Genomic DNA, 14,169 nt, shown 5'->3' on the forward strand with positions numbered 1-14,169 from the left:
TGTTTTTTATGATTACATAAAATCTTTGCCGCCCGCAAGTTTAACGAGAGTTTGGAAACACGTATCGACCCGATTTAAACATGCCAATAGGCAAACAACTGAGCCCATTCTTTACCACCTTGCGATTATCACCTGCTTTGTTCTATTTTTCGAATTTACGTCCAACGTCTGTTGTGAATTCAATACCTCGTAATATTCCCACAAATAGCTTTCCGTATTTGTTTTTCCCTATTGTCAGCTTCTGCGGCACCCTTAGCGTTCAAATCTCAAATGTAGTGAGTCATTTATTTGCACTGACTCAATGCTCAGCGCTCTAGGTCAAAAGTCTTGACCTCAGGTCGGCCACAAATGCCACGTCAGCAGTTGTTTGGAATGAGTCAGCTGTGATACAATTGATCAATTGTTCTTTTTTTTCTCTCTTGTTAAGTTTTGTATAATATATTTTTATCTTAACTTATAAAACACAAACATGAAAAGGTTACAATGAGTTTACATAGTAATAGGTTCCTATATTTAGTGCTAGCATTTATTCCAAAGCCTTTTGTTGCCTGAATCCTTGTGTAAAGTTTCTTGTAAAATTCGCATAAAGAGGTAAATACACACGGGACTTTGGTCCCTTTCGTAAACCCGGTCGTGTGGGCGATTTTTATGAGCACATGAAACTGTAAATATTTGACAAATCGACAAAACCAGGCTGGGAAACGTTGGAAATGTTGACAGGTCTTTCTCGCCTTTTGTGTTTGCCTTTGCTGGGCTGCGGTTCTCGTGACCTTTGAACTGCGTGATGTCATCCTAAGGCGCGCCGTTAAAACAACAGAGTGATGCAACTGTTCAAATATAACTGACTTCATCTGTTAAGTGTAAACGACTTGTTTTTAGTGGAAGTGTTTTTTTAGAATAAACGCATGTTTTACTAGTCTGTCGACATAAAACAAATTTTATTTTTCAAAGCAAACGTTAAACAACAGTATGTTGAAAAAGCGTTGCCATTCTGTGCAAATAAATCTTAAATACTATTTGAAAACGTCTTGAATTAAACAAGACTTATGCGAAAGATCAGAAACGCACTTAAATCTATCACAATAAGCACAAAAACACCTTTGGAGAAGCTCATAATAAAGATACAAACTCTGCCAGATCTGTTTAAAAAGCTTTGGGATCCTAGACAAAACTGATTGTTCCATTTCAATACCATATCTAAAAAGTTTTGGTTACGGAAGTTTGGGAAACCCTGTTATAAACAAGTGTGCTGTTATCCAGGCAAACCATAGCCACCCGAAATCTTTTCTCAACGCCGAGCAAAAACAGACTTTTTTCTTGCGGAAATGACAGGTGCTTGGGTCGTATTGTAATCTCCACTTTTATAGTTGTTGCGACTTCAAACGGGCGGATTTTGCACGGAAAGCTTTGTGTATGCTAAATTGTGGCTTTCCTGATGCTGGTTTTGCTCCAGTGGGCATGTTTAAATCTGGGTGGTCCGAACTCCATGACGTTTAGTGGGTTGTTTTGACGGCTGCTTGAAGCTGCGTTGTTCTGAAAAATAAATTGCGGCGACGACTGACAAGTCTGCCCTGCTTCAGGTTTTCTAACGACAAAAGAAAGGTGTGCTGGAGGCTCAAATTGTGGTTTTTGGATTATTTTGACTTTGTGTATGTTGTAAAACATGTTATGCTAGTTTTAAAAAGTTTCGTTTTGAACTTTGGCCTTCTGCAAATTCTGTTTGAATAAGAATCCGATTAACCCCTTCAGGGTAAAATATGTATAGATTGATGTTTGGATATAGTCACACTGTGTAATTTGTACGATAAAATGAACAAACTAAACGAATTTAAAAAAAAAACCTTTTTCTGACTCTCTCCCTTTGTTCATGATCTTGCTAAGACGCGCTTCGTTTCAAATGCATTTGAACGCAAACTGAAATAGGCCTTGACGGCTGCGTCGTTGTTGTGAAGATCGTGAATCGATGTTTTGATTTGTGGACGATAGATTTAATTCCGGTTTTGTGGAGAATAGAAAACACGGGTGGTGGTTTTTCGACTGACTAAAGTCACGGACTCATAAAATGAGAAATGCGTTTTCTCACTCCAATGTATTATACATACTATTTTGTGTAAATGAATCATTTTTTGTCGGAAATTGTCGATAAAAACTGTGAAAACTTTGACAATGATATTGTAATAAATCATGCCGGCCCGAACACTTTGCATAACCCTTTGAAAGTTGGTGAATTTGAAGCACAAATGACCTAGTATGAAGTCTGGTCCAACAGCTCTGATATCATTACTATTTTATTGACTTTACTTGTTACCAAAAACCATTATTATTTCACTGGTTAAACTACGTACTTTACTTGTTACCAGCAAAATACTAGAAAAAAATCTTATGAACTTTAAAATTAAAGCCACATCACTTTGAATTTTTAAATCTGAAAATAGACTCAGCACTAAATGTCATTTGATACCTTGTCACTCAGTGTCAAGCGCAGTTACATGCCAGGCATGTCATGCAGTGGGTTTAAAAAACACGCATGCCTTGCAATTTTTTACCCAAGCAACATTCCGCTCTCAGTTTTATGTCACAGACGTAGTATTTACTGGACCACCCGCGTTCAAATGACGTAGAAGGCGATGTCAGACTATCTGGCGAATGTGTACTTAGGTGAAGTTGGCGCACGTTTGATAGACGCCCGGTAAATGACCGCTAAGTGCACATTGGTTGGGCCATGGGCAATTACACCCTGCCTAATGACGTTAGCCTTGCGCACTATAAACATAAATGCTCTTTTGTAACTATCAAGGGACGAATTGTTTTCAGTTAGATAAACCTATGATAAGAGTGTTTTTTACTTTACAAGAAAGTGGATGTGATCTTTTTTAACATCTTTTAATTAGTATGCATTTAAAGATATCTTTTCAAAAAGCCCCAAAGCTTAGGTTGTACCCTTTGTTGCCATTAAAGTTTAATTTTCAAGTGGTACCAAGCGAACCGAAAGTACCGAGCACTTCGCCAGTATGTTTGGTGTTTTTGGGACCATCATTCAAGATAACTGTGTCAGGTGATAAGTTTGGGAGTGCTTCGAATTGAGACAAAACAAGTCGCATCAATGTTTGTGTGATAACTTTGGGAGAAAATTGCTTCGACTTTTGACACAAGAAAACTAATTTAAAATACTGACAGAATAAATTTAGAATACTGACAAACAATTTAAATTTTTGTTCAAAATCTATTCGTTGTATGTGCTATGTGATAATTGTCCCCAAACAACTGACGTTTTTATTAAGTGGCCAGTTTAGACTGATCAAGCATTGAAGCTTCAATTATTGCCAGAGAAAGCAAAGTATTTTCTAACATTAGCTACATTTTGGACTCTGTGAACATTTTGCTAGCTCCCCATGGTTTGAACTGAAGGAGTACACCGCAACCACAAATATTGTTTTTGCAAAAACAACCTACGCATTTTGGAATTTTAATGGCGCGCCTTGTTTCCATGTTGGACTTGCAACAGCGCAATTGCTGTGCACACCTTTTCGACATTAAAAGTCACAAAAACGTATAAAAGTTTGTTTGTTACCGATTTCGCTTTTTTTAGTCTTTCGCATCAATCCATCTACGAAGTCAGCTTACACTAATGTGCACCGCTATAGGTTAAAAGCACCGCTCTGCCGCGCCCGAATTGTAAACAACACGTCCTTTAAACTTAAATCCGTAATCCAAACAGTTTTACTCATGTCAGAAAGCGTTGATGCTAACAGCACCCGAGTTTATACATCTACTGCTTCCAATCGCTACAAACCCAAATAGATGAATGTGTTTCCGACCGTAGACGCGTCAAGACGGATTTAAAGTCTAGACATCGCGGTCAGGTTGGCCTATAAACCGCCGCCTGCCGTCTTTGCATTTGTATTTCATTCAGTTCGTACTGGCGGATTGCCGAGTGCAATCGGGAAGGTCGATTCTGTTGAGGTTTTGCTCCGACGCCAGACGTTTGGAAATGATCTCAAATTACGTTGTTGGCAAATGTTGTCGCCCTGTATCCGTTTCACACTGTTGCTGAACTGTGAACTAAGCTTCCCCACACGTTGGTTTATGGCAAAACATATGGCATAAGTGCAACAAGTTAGAATTGCCTTGTATTTTTGAAATGTGGTCCTTATGCTGTGAAATTTATTCACTGAATGCGCATATTGTCTGTGTCACTAACCATGTGTTTATAAACGGATGTAAATGATGTAGCATATAATTCATATCACTAAGGATGGCACACGCCCTTGCCGAAACGTTTTTACGTTTCTTTTGGTTGTGTTCTTTATTGTCTTGGTATATTTTGAGGTGTTTTAAAGTGACTTACATTACATTGCGCTGTGACGCTTAGTAACCCTGCATACAAACACCACAGCAAGCAGTAGCTTATTCGTGAGGCTATTACAGGTCAAAATTAAGCATAAAAAGCCTCGGTGTGAAAGTGCAACTTTGCTTTTGCCCGAAACAAACCATTTTAGGCAAAAATGCATCCATCCTGAAAACTCCTATCACATAAATATCGAATCATATGGGTTCTTCATTATTCAAGCTGGGTTGAAGAGTTTAAGGCGTCCTGAATAACTTGCTGAGAATCCGACGCTCATGGCCTCTTCAATTCGGCTCCATTGTGTGCGTTTCCTGTTCCAGAACCTTATGGCGTAGTAACCTGCGTGGGTGGCGATGCGGAACAAAGGGTCACGCTCCAATGACACCACTTCCCCCTTTGACTTGAATTGCTTCTGAATTTTCCGGGGCTTTTTGTTGTGTGAAAGGAAAAAACTAGTGAGAGCCCTTGAAATTAGGAGGGCTTTTATCTCATTTTTGCACGCACACGCAAACACAGGGAAACTGATAAGAAAAAAGGACTTTCCTTAAAGGGCATTTACATTTAAATATGTTTTTGAGTCGTTTTAAATAGGCGTGTGTTGGTGTGCACTTTCCTAATGAACCTAAATTGGTGGTTATTGGCTAAATAGTAAAACTGTTTAACCTTTTGCTTTGTGGCTTGGGTTTACTATATTTATTTTCGGTTCCCCTTTAAGACCCGCTCCTTTTGCGCCGCAGAGACCTCTGATAAGGCACGACCATATTTGGTGCGTTTTGCATTGTGATAAACAGATGCTAGTAGATGGTTTGGGAGAATTTCCCCACAATCAATAGTCGTTTGGCTGATGTTGTTACGTGCTTCTAGACTGAGTGGTAAACAACTGTTTCTGGAGTCTGCAATCAGCGACCACGTCAATCCGAAATCTGTTTTTCTTTGTGCATATTTATGTACTGTTAACCTTTCAACGATCAATGAATATTTTAAGATCTTTAACATTTAGTTTTTCACTTCGTTTTTTGTTGTTGTTGTCAAAATTGGATTTTGGGTAGTTGTGCAAATCAATCGGTTTACTTCTGACTGGTGCAATCTTGTTAAATTATATTACCAACCGAGTACATAGCTAAAAACAACACTATCTTATTTGAAAAATATCAATACGGTTGGCTCCCTAAAGCTGGTTCGGTAACCCGCTAAACTGAAGTACATCGTGCGTTTTATCATAAATATCGCGTGCTTGGTCCCAGCGGACGGGCAACGCGCAAATTAACAGACACTTAACATTAAAACATACGACGCCTGCTCGCGACTTTGATACGCGTGAGGGAGCGTAATACGCGGCGCGACTGATATTACAGAGTGTCGATAGATCATCTGTGTCTGGGGAGTTGGTCCCCGTAAAAGTGAGTTAATAACGTATCTCGTGCTCCGAGAGCTGCTCGCACCACATCAACTGGCAGCCCATCCCTGTCGCTGCTTACAACGCGGTTTGGCGTTTGGAGTTCAACTTGGCAGCTTGATCAAGCGTTGTTCGTTTCTGTTGCGGCTTTGCGCTGTGATTTAATTGAGTTTTACGGCGCTCTGCGTATGTGTGAAGTCGCCGCTAATTGCGCTGTTTTTTGATGGTCTAAATCGCCCCTATCTTACACGCTAACCGCTCAACCTGCTGTGTATATTCTGTGTGACTGTAGAAGCTTAGTGAATATAAGACAAGTTTTAATTTTGTTGGTTTGTTTGAGATTTTATCCACTCCCATTTGAGGAGGATGGTATTGTTTTTACTTTTTTTGTCCAACGCTAATTTCGTGGTTTAACCTTTTTCAAATGTACTTAAGTAATAATTAGACATGTGAAGTTGTACAGTATCAATCCTAGTTAGCTTATTGGTTAACACACAGGCACTGAAAATAAGGGTTTAAATTTAATTTAATGAAACACTGAAACAAAAAACAATGCCACGAAAGAGTTTAAATAGCCAACAATTCATGCCAGTTTCAACAAAACTATATTCCACTGTTTTCAAAACAATCTAAAACGATTTTTAACTTTGCAGATCCAAATGCTGCAGCAAACATAGATGAGCATTTCCGCAGATCACTGGGCGGGAATTACAAAAAGGAAGTTGAACCTCCGGCCCATCAACAGATCGTCAACATCACTAGCTCTGTGGACGACCACTTCCAGAAGGCTCTAGGTGGCGATGTTTGGAGTAGACTCAAACCCAATAACAAGCCTTCGTCCCCCGAGGCACCAGAAGCAACGGAGCGCCGTGAAGCCCCAGCCCCCTTCCGCGGGGATATTTCTATGCCCCCTGCCCAGCATGTGGGTATTCCCCCGAGCATGTATTTGCCAGTGCAAGCCGACAGCAGGCATCTGTTGTATGCTCAGAGCGGGAAGCTACCACCTAACGGAAATAAGACAGTAAAGGCAAGTCGTATTGTCTACCCAGAGGCTCCACAGGCCGAACCGGCATCGAGGACATACAGCAGCAATTCAAGCAGCAGTATTAGGAGCGACCGATCATCCCCACCGCCAAGCAAGGTTGAGCTCGGCTACACGAACAAGTTTGTGCCGGAAAACAAGGCGCGAATCCCGGGGTACCAAGCGCCCAGCGCACCGGCCTTAAACTGCCGGAGCACGCAGTCTCCGGTTAAGGAACTGCACTACCCAGAACACGACGCGCAAAGACACCCTGGTACTTCCCCGGGTTCCAAGCAGCCCCCGCCGTACACTATCGCATCCTCGTCGTATGGGGGAAGCCCCACCGCTACCGTACCTCCCCCTTATTCACCCCAGAGTGCGGCCGCGAAGTCGTCTCCACCCCCTCGACAGGGGTCAAATGACGGCCAACATGAAATTCAGGATCAGATTAGAGCAAAATCAAGGTATCTATCCGGACTTGAAACGTGAGTAAAGACAACATTCAAGTGCAAAACAAGGTAGCCTTGTAGCAAGTACTGGCGACTTCCTGAGAGGCGAGTCATAATTTAATCCACGACCCCGATCTTTTAAGTAGGTTTAACACTTTAACCCCATGTGGTCCCTTCTTTCTGGTTACCGCGTCTTAACCCTGTGTCTTTTTCTTGTGTTTTAGTACTCAATTGTGAGTTTTTACAAGCTTGTCTTTTGTATTTGCGCATTGTAATAGTTCCACGATTTGCGTTTTTCGTATTTTTCTTGTCGTCACTGCTGCTTTATGCCGTTAGCAATGTGACCCTGGTCTACTCTAAGGTTCTTTGAATGCTAGTGCCATGTCAAAAATTGTGCGTTCACTTCACTTGCTCACAACTTTGCACTACAAAATGTGGGTTCGCTAACGAGCTTCATGAAGTCAACCGTTCACACTTTTTTGGCAATACAAAAATTGGTAAATGCCACAAAAACTTAACATAATGCGGTTGAATTGACAAAGATGGTTGTCCAACCCGCTTTAGTAGTGTAACCTTTTATAATTACCAATAAATCCACATAAATATTCGGCATAAAGTTGCAGGCATGGGGAATTTGATTCTAAATTTAACCAAACCAAAATGTCAGTTCATTTTTCTGTTAACATCCAACATTATTTCACGTGTAAAAACCGCTGTCGTACTTTCAATGGCATTGTCAAGTACTTACCACAGAAAACTCATGCAAAAATGCCATCGTTAGTAATTGCGTCAAATTGACTGATCGCATTTCTACCTGCTTTAGCGAGCAGCTAATGTAATCGCATTAGACTGGAATCTGACTGTTTCGTTAATCCTGAGCATTGACGTTTACCCAGCGTGGTTTAATGACGCCGTGCGCTAGAGTAACTGTTTATTTACCTCTGCGCTAAGGCGTGAAGGTTATCCTTGGTGCCTCTGCTACTCACAAATCGCATTAAGCGCTGGTGATTATGGCTTTCCGCGCAAAATCGGTGGTTCTCAACTACCGCAGGTTTCCGTATTATCTGCATACATCGTTTTAACCGTGATTGGATTTTCAACATGGCGCGCTGCGCTAACGTAAACATATGAGCAAAACTACAAATCCTGGACGTTTTCATTGCTTCTTATCCGCTCAAAAGTGGTTAACAGCAGTGTAACTCGGATTTCAGCTTGCAAGCGGAATAAGACATTTACAATAAATCCTTCATCCTTATCAAACCATATAATGATTCAAATTCTGTTCTTTTTCTTATATTACTGGCGGACTACAATAAAAAGCATGTTCCTTCATAGTTTCAACAAACGTGTTCAATTTTTCTTTTCGAAAAATTTGTTGTTTGGACCGACGTAGGCTACCTGCTTGTGCCTGTTCAATGCGCGTGTTCTTGACCCTTGAACTTCCTGCGTTTTGTTCGTGCCCTTCTTCGCAGCAGTGTCGCTCATGCTACTATCTAACTATTGAACCATCAGCGCTGACAAACTGTGCCTTTGTCGAGTTTTCCGTACGACGTATTTCTGCAATAAAAAAATGACCAATGATTTGACTTGACATAGGCCTAGATCAGTGTTTCTTAACCTTTTTAGCGCTTGTACCCCTTGAGCTTTCATGACATTTTCTCGTACCCCCTGTCTGCAATGGCCGACGGAAGTAAACAATAATGGGAATTATACTCAGTGTATTTATAACTTACGTGTTGAATGCATGCATTAAAATAGTCTTGTAAGTTCAACAAAATTCAATTGAAATCAACTAAACATAACAAAGTAACTTGTTACGCATTCTTCACAAATATCCCTAAATAATGTACAATTTCACACTGACCGTCGTACCCCCTACTTTGGTGCTTCGTACCCCTGGTTAAGAACCCCCTGGCCTAGATCAAGTGACAGGTAGGCTAAGAGAATGGGCGTAGTAAGACATGTAGATTGAAAATTAAGACATGTCCCCTAAACGAATTTAAGACTGTGTTAGACCAGTAGTCTTGGACATTCTATTCAAATTGCTAACCTTGCTGGTTTCAGAGATTTGCTAGCCTAGTGGAGAAGAATGTGTGTTTGTCTTGGTCTACCCAACCAAATGAGGTTTAGATAGTACGCAGCAAGAGAAAAAATTGTCAGGCGGTACGCGATCAGTATAAGGTTGAAAACCACTGTTATTAGACCAATCGTTTGTTTCAAGCACATTGTAAAACTATACCGCTTTTCTTGACATAAAGCGTTTTATAGTCTCTGGAAAATGTATCCCTTGGTTGGTTATTAAAACGTATTTAAAAAAAGTTGTTTCGTGTGATTGTTGGTAATTAATAAAATAAACATGTAAAAGAAACTATCGCCTTCAATACACTGGCACCAACACTGGATTGCACTTGAAATTCGCCACGGCTTGCTATTGTCCCCATGCGGCAGAAAAAAAGAAGGCTGGATCTTGACTAGGCATTTATATTAGAAAATACAGTTACAGATATTGCAAATAATAAAGGTAAGACGGTAAATTACGAATGATTGTTATCTTGTCGATCGAATAATCACAATTTTAAAGATTTTGCAGTGTTTTAATAATGACTGTTTACACTTTTTATTGCGCAGCAACTATTGTTTATTTTCTGAAAACCGCAATTCGTTGCCAAGAACGCGGACTTTTATAGTCTAATCCGTATCAACAAAAACTTGTTTACAACAAATATTTAGTTGATTTGCAGTGTTTTGGAGCAACCTAAACCTTTCCACAAAAGTCATATAATTAATTTGCAGGTAATACTATTATTTTTGTGCTTTGCAAGTAGCTTATGTTTTACATTTATGTCCTGTGTCGTAAATTAGGTCCTGCAGACCCGGATAATTTTGTATCTTCAGAAGGACGGAAAGAGTTTGAAAATGAAAACAAATGTGTGCGTGATTCACACAGCGTTCGTCTTTTACTTGTCCACACATGTCCAGTGTAATATGAGAAGGCCTGCTCGATGTTTATTAGGTTACCCTCTTCAATTAGGTTTTTGCGGATTTGTCCAGGCTAGTGACATGATAAGCCATTAGCTTTTGGTAAAAGCAGAATACATTAGGTTGCTATCAATGTACACTACTGTTGGATTTTAGTTTTATTTAGGTTTAAGTAGCTACAGAATTATCAAAGTTTAGTCATGTAGCAATTTTAGAGAGCACTCTAAACTAAGTAATGATTACTGATTGGCAAAACATGCTTTTTTAAACCTTGCAATTGTTTTTGATAAATATGCAGTACACAATAATTAAGTAAGTTAGGAAAACATGAAGTCGCTGTTTAAAGATGGTGTATTACTTGAACTCAGTGAACAAGCACCATCACCAAGCAAAGATTTTGTAAACATGAAAGTCACACTTACTGAGGTAATGTATAAATTTCTCTTTTTTAATTGCCAGTATAAATACTATATAAATGCACTAAACCAGTGGTTCTCAACCTTTTGTGGACTGTGGCCCCCAAAAAGTAACTTTTGGGCTTCGTGCCCCCCTTCAAGTAACCCTGTAAGACCTGTGGCCCCCTTACAAAATTAAAATGGCAAACTCATGTTGGAACTTGGTTCTATTTTCGGCTTTAAACAGGTCGAATAGAATAAACAAGTATCCGTAATCGTAAAAAATCTCAATATAGACAAGTAGTGTGTGAAATTGTCGATTAAATTAGGGAATAAAGTTAAAAAGGAAATGGATTTTAGTGGATGTGTCTGGTGAATCTGCACTAAACATTTAGTGTGTAAACTGCCAATTTTGGGTTAGTATAATGTGAGGAAAGAGCACATTTATGCACTGGATTATCATTTTATGTGATTCTTGGCTCAAGAAATTCAGGGAAGAAAAATTAGGAAAGATTGTTAAACATAAAATTTGGAGCATATCATTGTTTTGTCTGGTGGATTTTAATTTGCTTTTATGATTGCAGTTTCAATGGAACTACTGGAAAATAAACCCATCCTGTTTGAGATCCGATACAAGACTAGCACCAACTGAAATCAAAGAGTCTCATGCTGATTTGTTGAATGACTACGACATGCAAAGTAAGAAACAAATGTAAAGCAGAACCTGTTTTTACCGTGTGTAAATGATTGTATGACATTCATTTTAAAATAGCATTTGCAAATGAGTTTTTTATGCATGCAGCCTTGTTGAAAAACATTTTAAGAAGTATAGCCTGGCTTATCAAAGAAAGTGTGTTTGTCACTTACGCTAATGAAATAAATGAAAATTGCAAACTTTCAGCTAAAAATGTTACAGGAGTGAAGCTTTTTTATCACTACTATACTTTGTTCCTTAGGGGTTATAGTCAGGGTTGCCATACCGTCCTTATTTCTAAGATTTGTCCTTATTTTAAAGGGCTATGTCTTAGAAAAGTTCATTGTCCTTATTTCTAAGAAATGTCCTTATTTTTGACTTGGATCCTTATTTTGTATTATTTTCAACAATTATGAGTTAAATCCCCGCTACAAGTAAAAGTAAACCAAGACTTGAGCTGTTGTGAGATGCACGAAACGTTTTCTACGAACAAGGGGTAGCTGGAACAGATTGTTTCTGGCCAAAATATTGCATATGATATGTCATGGTTCGTATAAATACAAAGATTTGTTCAAAAACGCTTGTTTTGTTTCGCATAAAAATTTAAATATCGGTTGTCCTTATTTTTGGTTTCAAGTCGATGGCAACCCTGGTTATAGTTAATGCCTGATGGTGTGTCTCTGTTTTTAAGCTGACATTAAAAGATTTTTTGGAGCCCACATGCTTGAATACGTGAAAGAACTGTGCTCAGGACATTTTGACTACTTTCCAAGGCTAAAGAAATCTCTCCAGATTTACATTATGTCGTTTATGGAACTGGAAGACATTGGACGGCTTGCTCAAACAAGCAAACATTTCCGGGAGGTTCGTAAACCTGAATTTTATTGTTTGATGCTCATAAATTTTGGTTTTAGTGTTAAAAATTAGTTACTTATTGATGAAAGGTTCTTGAACAGAATGCATTACCTATGATCTGTGCACAAATGTTCTTTCATGTAGTTCACTTACAAAATAAGTAAAATGTTAAACAGCAATAAATGCATATCTCACGAGATATACTCCATTTACTGTTATTTGGGTATTTGGCTAAAAAATTCCAATTAAAATGTTCCATGACAGGCATGTATGTTTTGTTTGACAACCAAGTCAATTGTGTTCAGTTAAGAACAAAATGGCTGCTTCAGTTAAGAACAAATAACAAAAGTGTGCATCTGATTTTTTTTTCTAGCTGTGCAATTCGGAACCGCTGTGGGAACATATCGTTGAAAGTCACTGTGACACAATCACACCAGACATGAGGTTGTTTGCAGGCGAAGTTGGTTGGAAACATGTAAGTGGTGGTAACCCTGTGTTGGCTTGTAAAATTTACCCATGGAAAAATGTGCTTCCACTGGTCAAACAAACTTGTAGCAGTATAAACATGTTGAATTCACTTGCTAAGGCAGTGGTTCTCGCCTCATTTTAGTCTATGGACCACCGGTCGATAAAAAGCATATTATGGTCAATGGACCACCAGTTGAGAACCACTGTACTAAGGGGACAGCTTAACTCAGGGGTTCCCAAACTTTTTTGGTCTGTGGCCCATGTCTATTTAATAGCGATTCGTGGCTCATGTGCTGAAATTTGGGCACAAACCAAAAAAATGGGCGAAATTTTGTAGCAATTTATTTTTAATGAGATACATGCTCCTGAAATTTGGCTACAAGATTCTTTGCAAATATTATGTTTTTCAAAACAAAGCGCATAATATCTACAGTATAACAAAACAGTAGAATCTGTTCAAATGGCTCTGTGGCCCATTGAAAATGTCTTGGTGGCCTAGTACTGGGCCATGGCCCACAGTTTGGGAACCAATGGCTTAACTATATATAGTTATCATGTGCTTTGCAGTGGACACCAAAATTAAACGTTACAATTGTTACCAGGTATTCTTCACAAATAAGTTACAGCTCCAGGCCCAAATGCGACGCCACCAGAAAAGGGCGCTGTTTGTTGCCAAGTTGAGTGAGACCAAACTTTCGACGGCACAAACTTAGTTCTTTTTTGCTGTCATATATATATATCTGCTAATGCTGACTTGTATGTTGTGGTGTGATATTTTGCCATACCTTCCTCATATAACGCTGTGCTTTCCATAATACTTGAACAACGAAATTCTTCATCCGTCTTTGTGTGTTTTATCTGGTTCATTCAATTGCTGTTTTGTGATTTTTGTGTTGAGCTTTTTCATTTTACATCTCTTATTTTTGCATATTGCTGAAGTGTTGATTTATTTTTTGCAATAAAATTTTACAACTGAATCGTTCTATGTTTATTTGTGTGCACACAAGCTACAGAAAACAAAACCAACTACCATTACAAATTGTCCATTTATTTATTTTATTTTGAATTCGGTAAGATTCTCAAAATTAACTTGTTCAATATTTAACCTTTTAAACCCTATCATTTAAATATTTATTTATGTATGAAAACCTTCAAGATAAAATGTGTTTTGCTGATTCATGGTATCACGCCAGGCCCAGTGAATGCGGCAAGGTTTATGCTAGAAAAAATCTTGTCTGCGGTGAGATTCGAACCCACAACCGGATTTTTTCCGGGAAACGTGCTTTACCAACTGAGCTACACAGGCTTAGTGGAGAACCCGCCGAAAGTCGAATCACAAGCACCGCTGCCTGCCTCGAATGCTGCACATGTCAGCTTCGTGGTAGGGGATTGCTGATTGAAAAAAGCATCTTCATTTTTGCAAAATACTTTCGTCAACAAGATTAGATTTTTAATTTTGCAAAATGTCAATTGATACAAATAGTACTTAAAAGTCGTTTGCACGATATTAAAATTTTTTTAAGTTTTGTACGTTTAAATCTTAATTTCTATGAAAAGTCAGGTA

At 38.9% G+C, this 14,169-nt stretch overlaps 2 protein-coding genes across 2 annotated transcripts in view; both read left to right on the top strand.

Moving 5' to 3' along the window:
- The window catches only part of LOC145228071 (uncharacterized), a 33,197-nt gene extending 24,402 nt beyond the window's left edge, over nucleotides 1-8,795 (top strand). The window contains exon 7 of the mRNA XM_080093049.1: nucleotides 6,398-8,795. Coding sequence (XP_079949175.1) covers nucleotides 6,398-7,254 — 857 coding nt within the window. The 3' untranslated portion in view covers nucleotides 7,255-8,795. The remainder of the gene's footprint in view (nucleotides 1-6,397) is intronic.
- Nucleotides 8,796-10,387: 1,592 nt separating this feature from the next.
- On the top strand, nucleotides 10,388-13,582 carry LOC145230525 (F-box only protein 36-like). The gene is made up of 5 exons (XM_080095968.1): nucleotides 10,388-10,619; nucleotides 11,173-11,287; nucleotides 11,974-12,146; nucleotides 12,511-12,612; nucleotides 13,208-13,582. The coding sequence occupies exons 1-5, from the start codon at nucleotides 10,521-10,523 to the stop codon at nucleotides 13,316-13,318; spliced, it is 600 nt and encodes a 199-aa protein (XP_079952094.1). The 5' UTR covers nucleotides 10,388-10,520; the 3' UTR covers nucleotides 13,319-13,582.
- Nucleotides 13,583-14,169: the final 587 nt, after the last annotated feature.

This window comes from Phallusia mammillata, chromosome 5, assembly GCF_965637545.1.
Source record: "Phallusia mammillata chromosome 5, kaPhaMamm4.hap1.1, whole genome shotgun sequence".
NCBI classification, from domain to species: Eukaryota; Metazoa; Chordata; class Ascidiacea; order Phlebobranchia; family Ascidiidae; genus Phallusia; species Phallusia mammillata.

Excerpts from the sequence above, each read along its gene's own strand:
- LOC145230525 (XM_080095968.1), top strand. The coding sequence starts at position 10,521 with ATGAAGTCGCTGTTTAAAGATGGTGTATTACTTGAACTCAGTGAACAA. Across the intron at positions 11,288-11,973 it reads GAATGACTACGACATGCAAA|CTGACATTAAAAGATTTTTT; the intron begins GTAAGAAACAAA and ends TCTGTTTTTAAG. Across the intron at positions 12,613-13,207 it reads GCGAAGTTGGTTGGAAACAT|GTATTCTTCACAAATAAGTT; the intron begins GTAAGTGGTGGT and ends AATTGTTACCAG.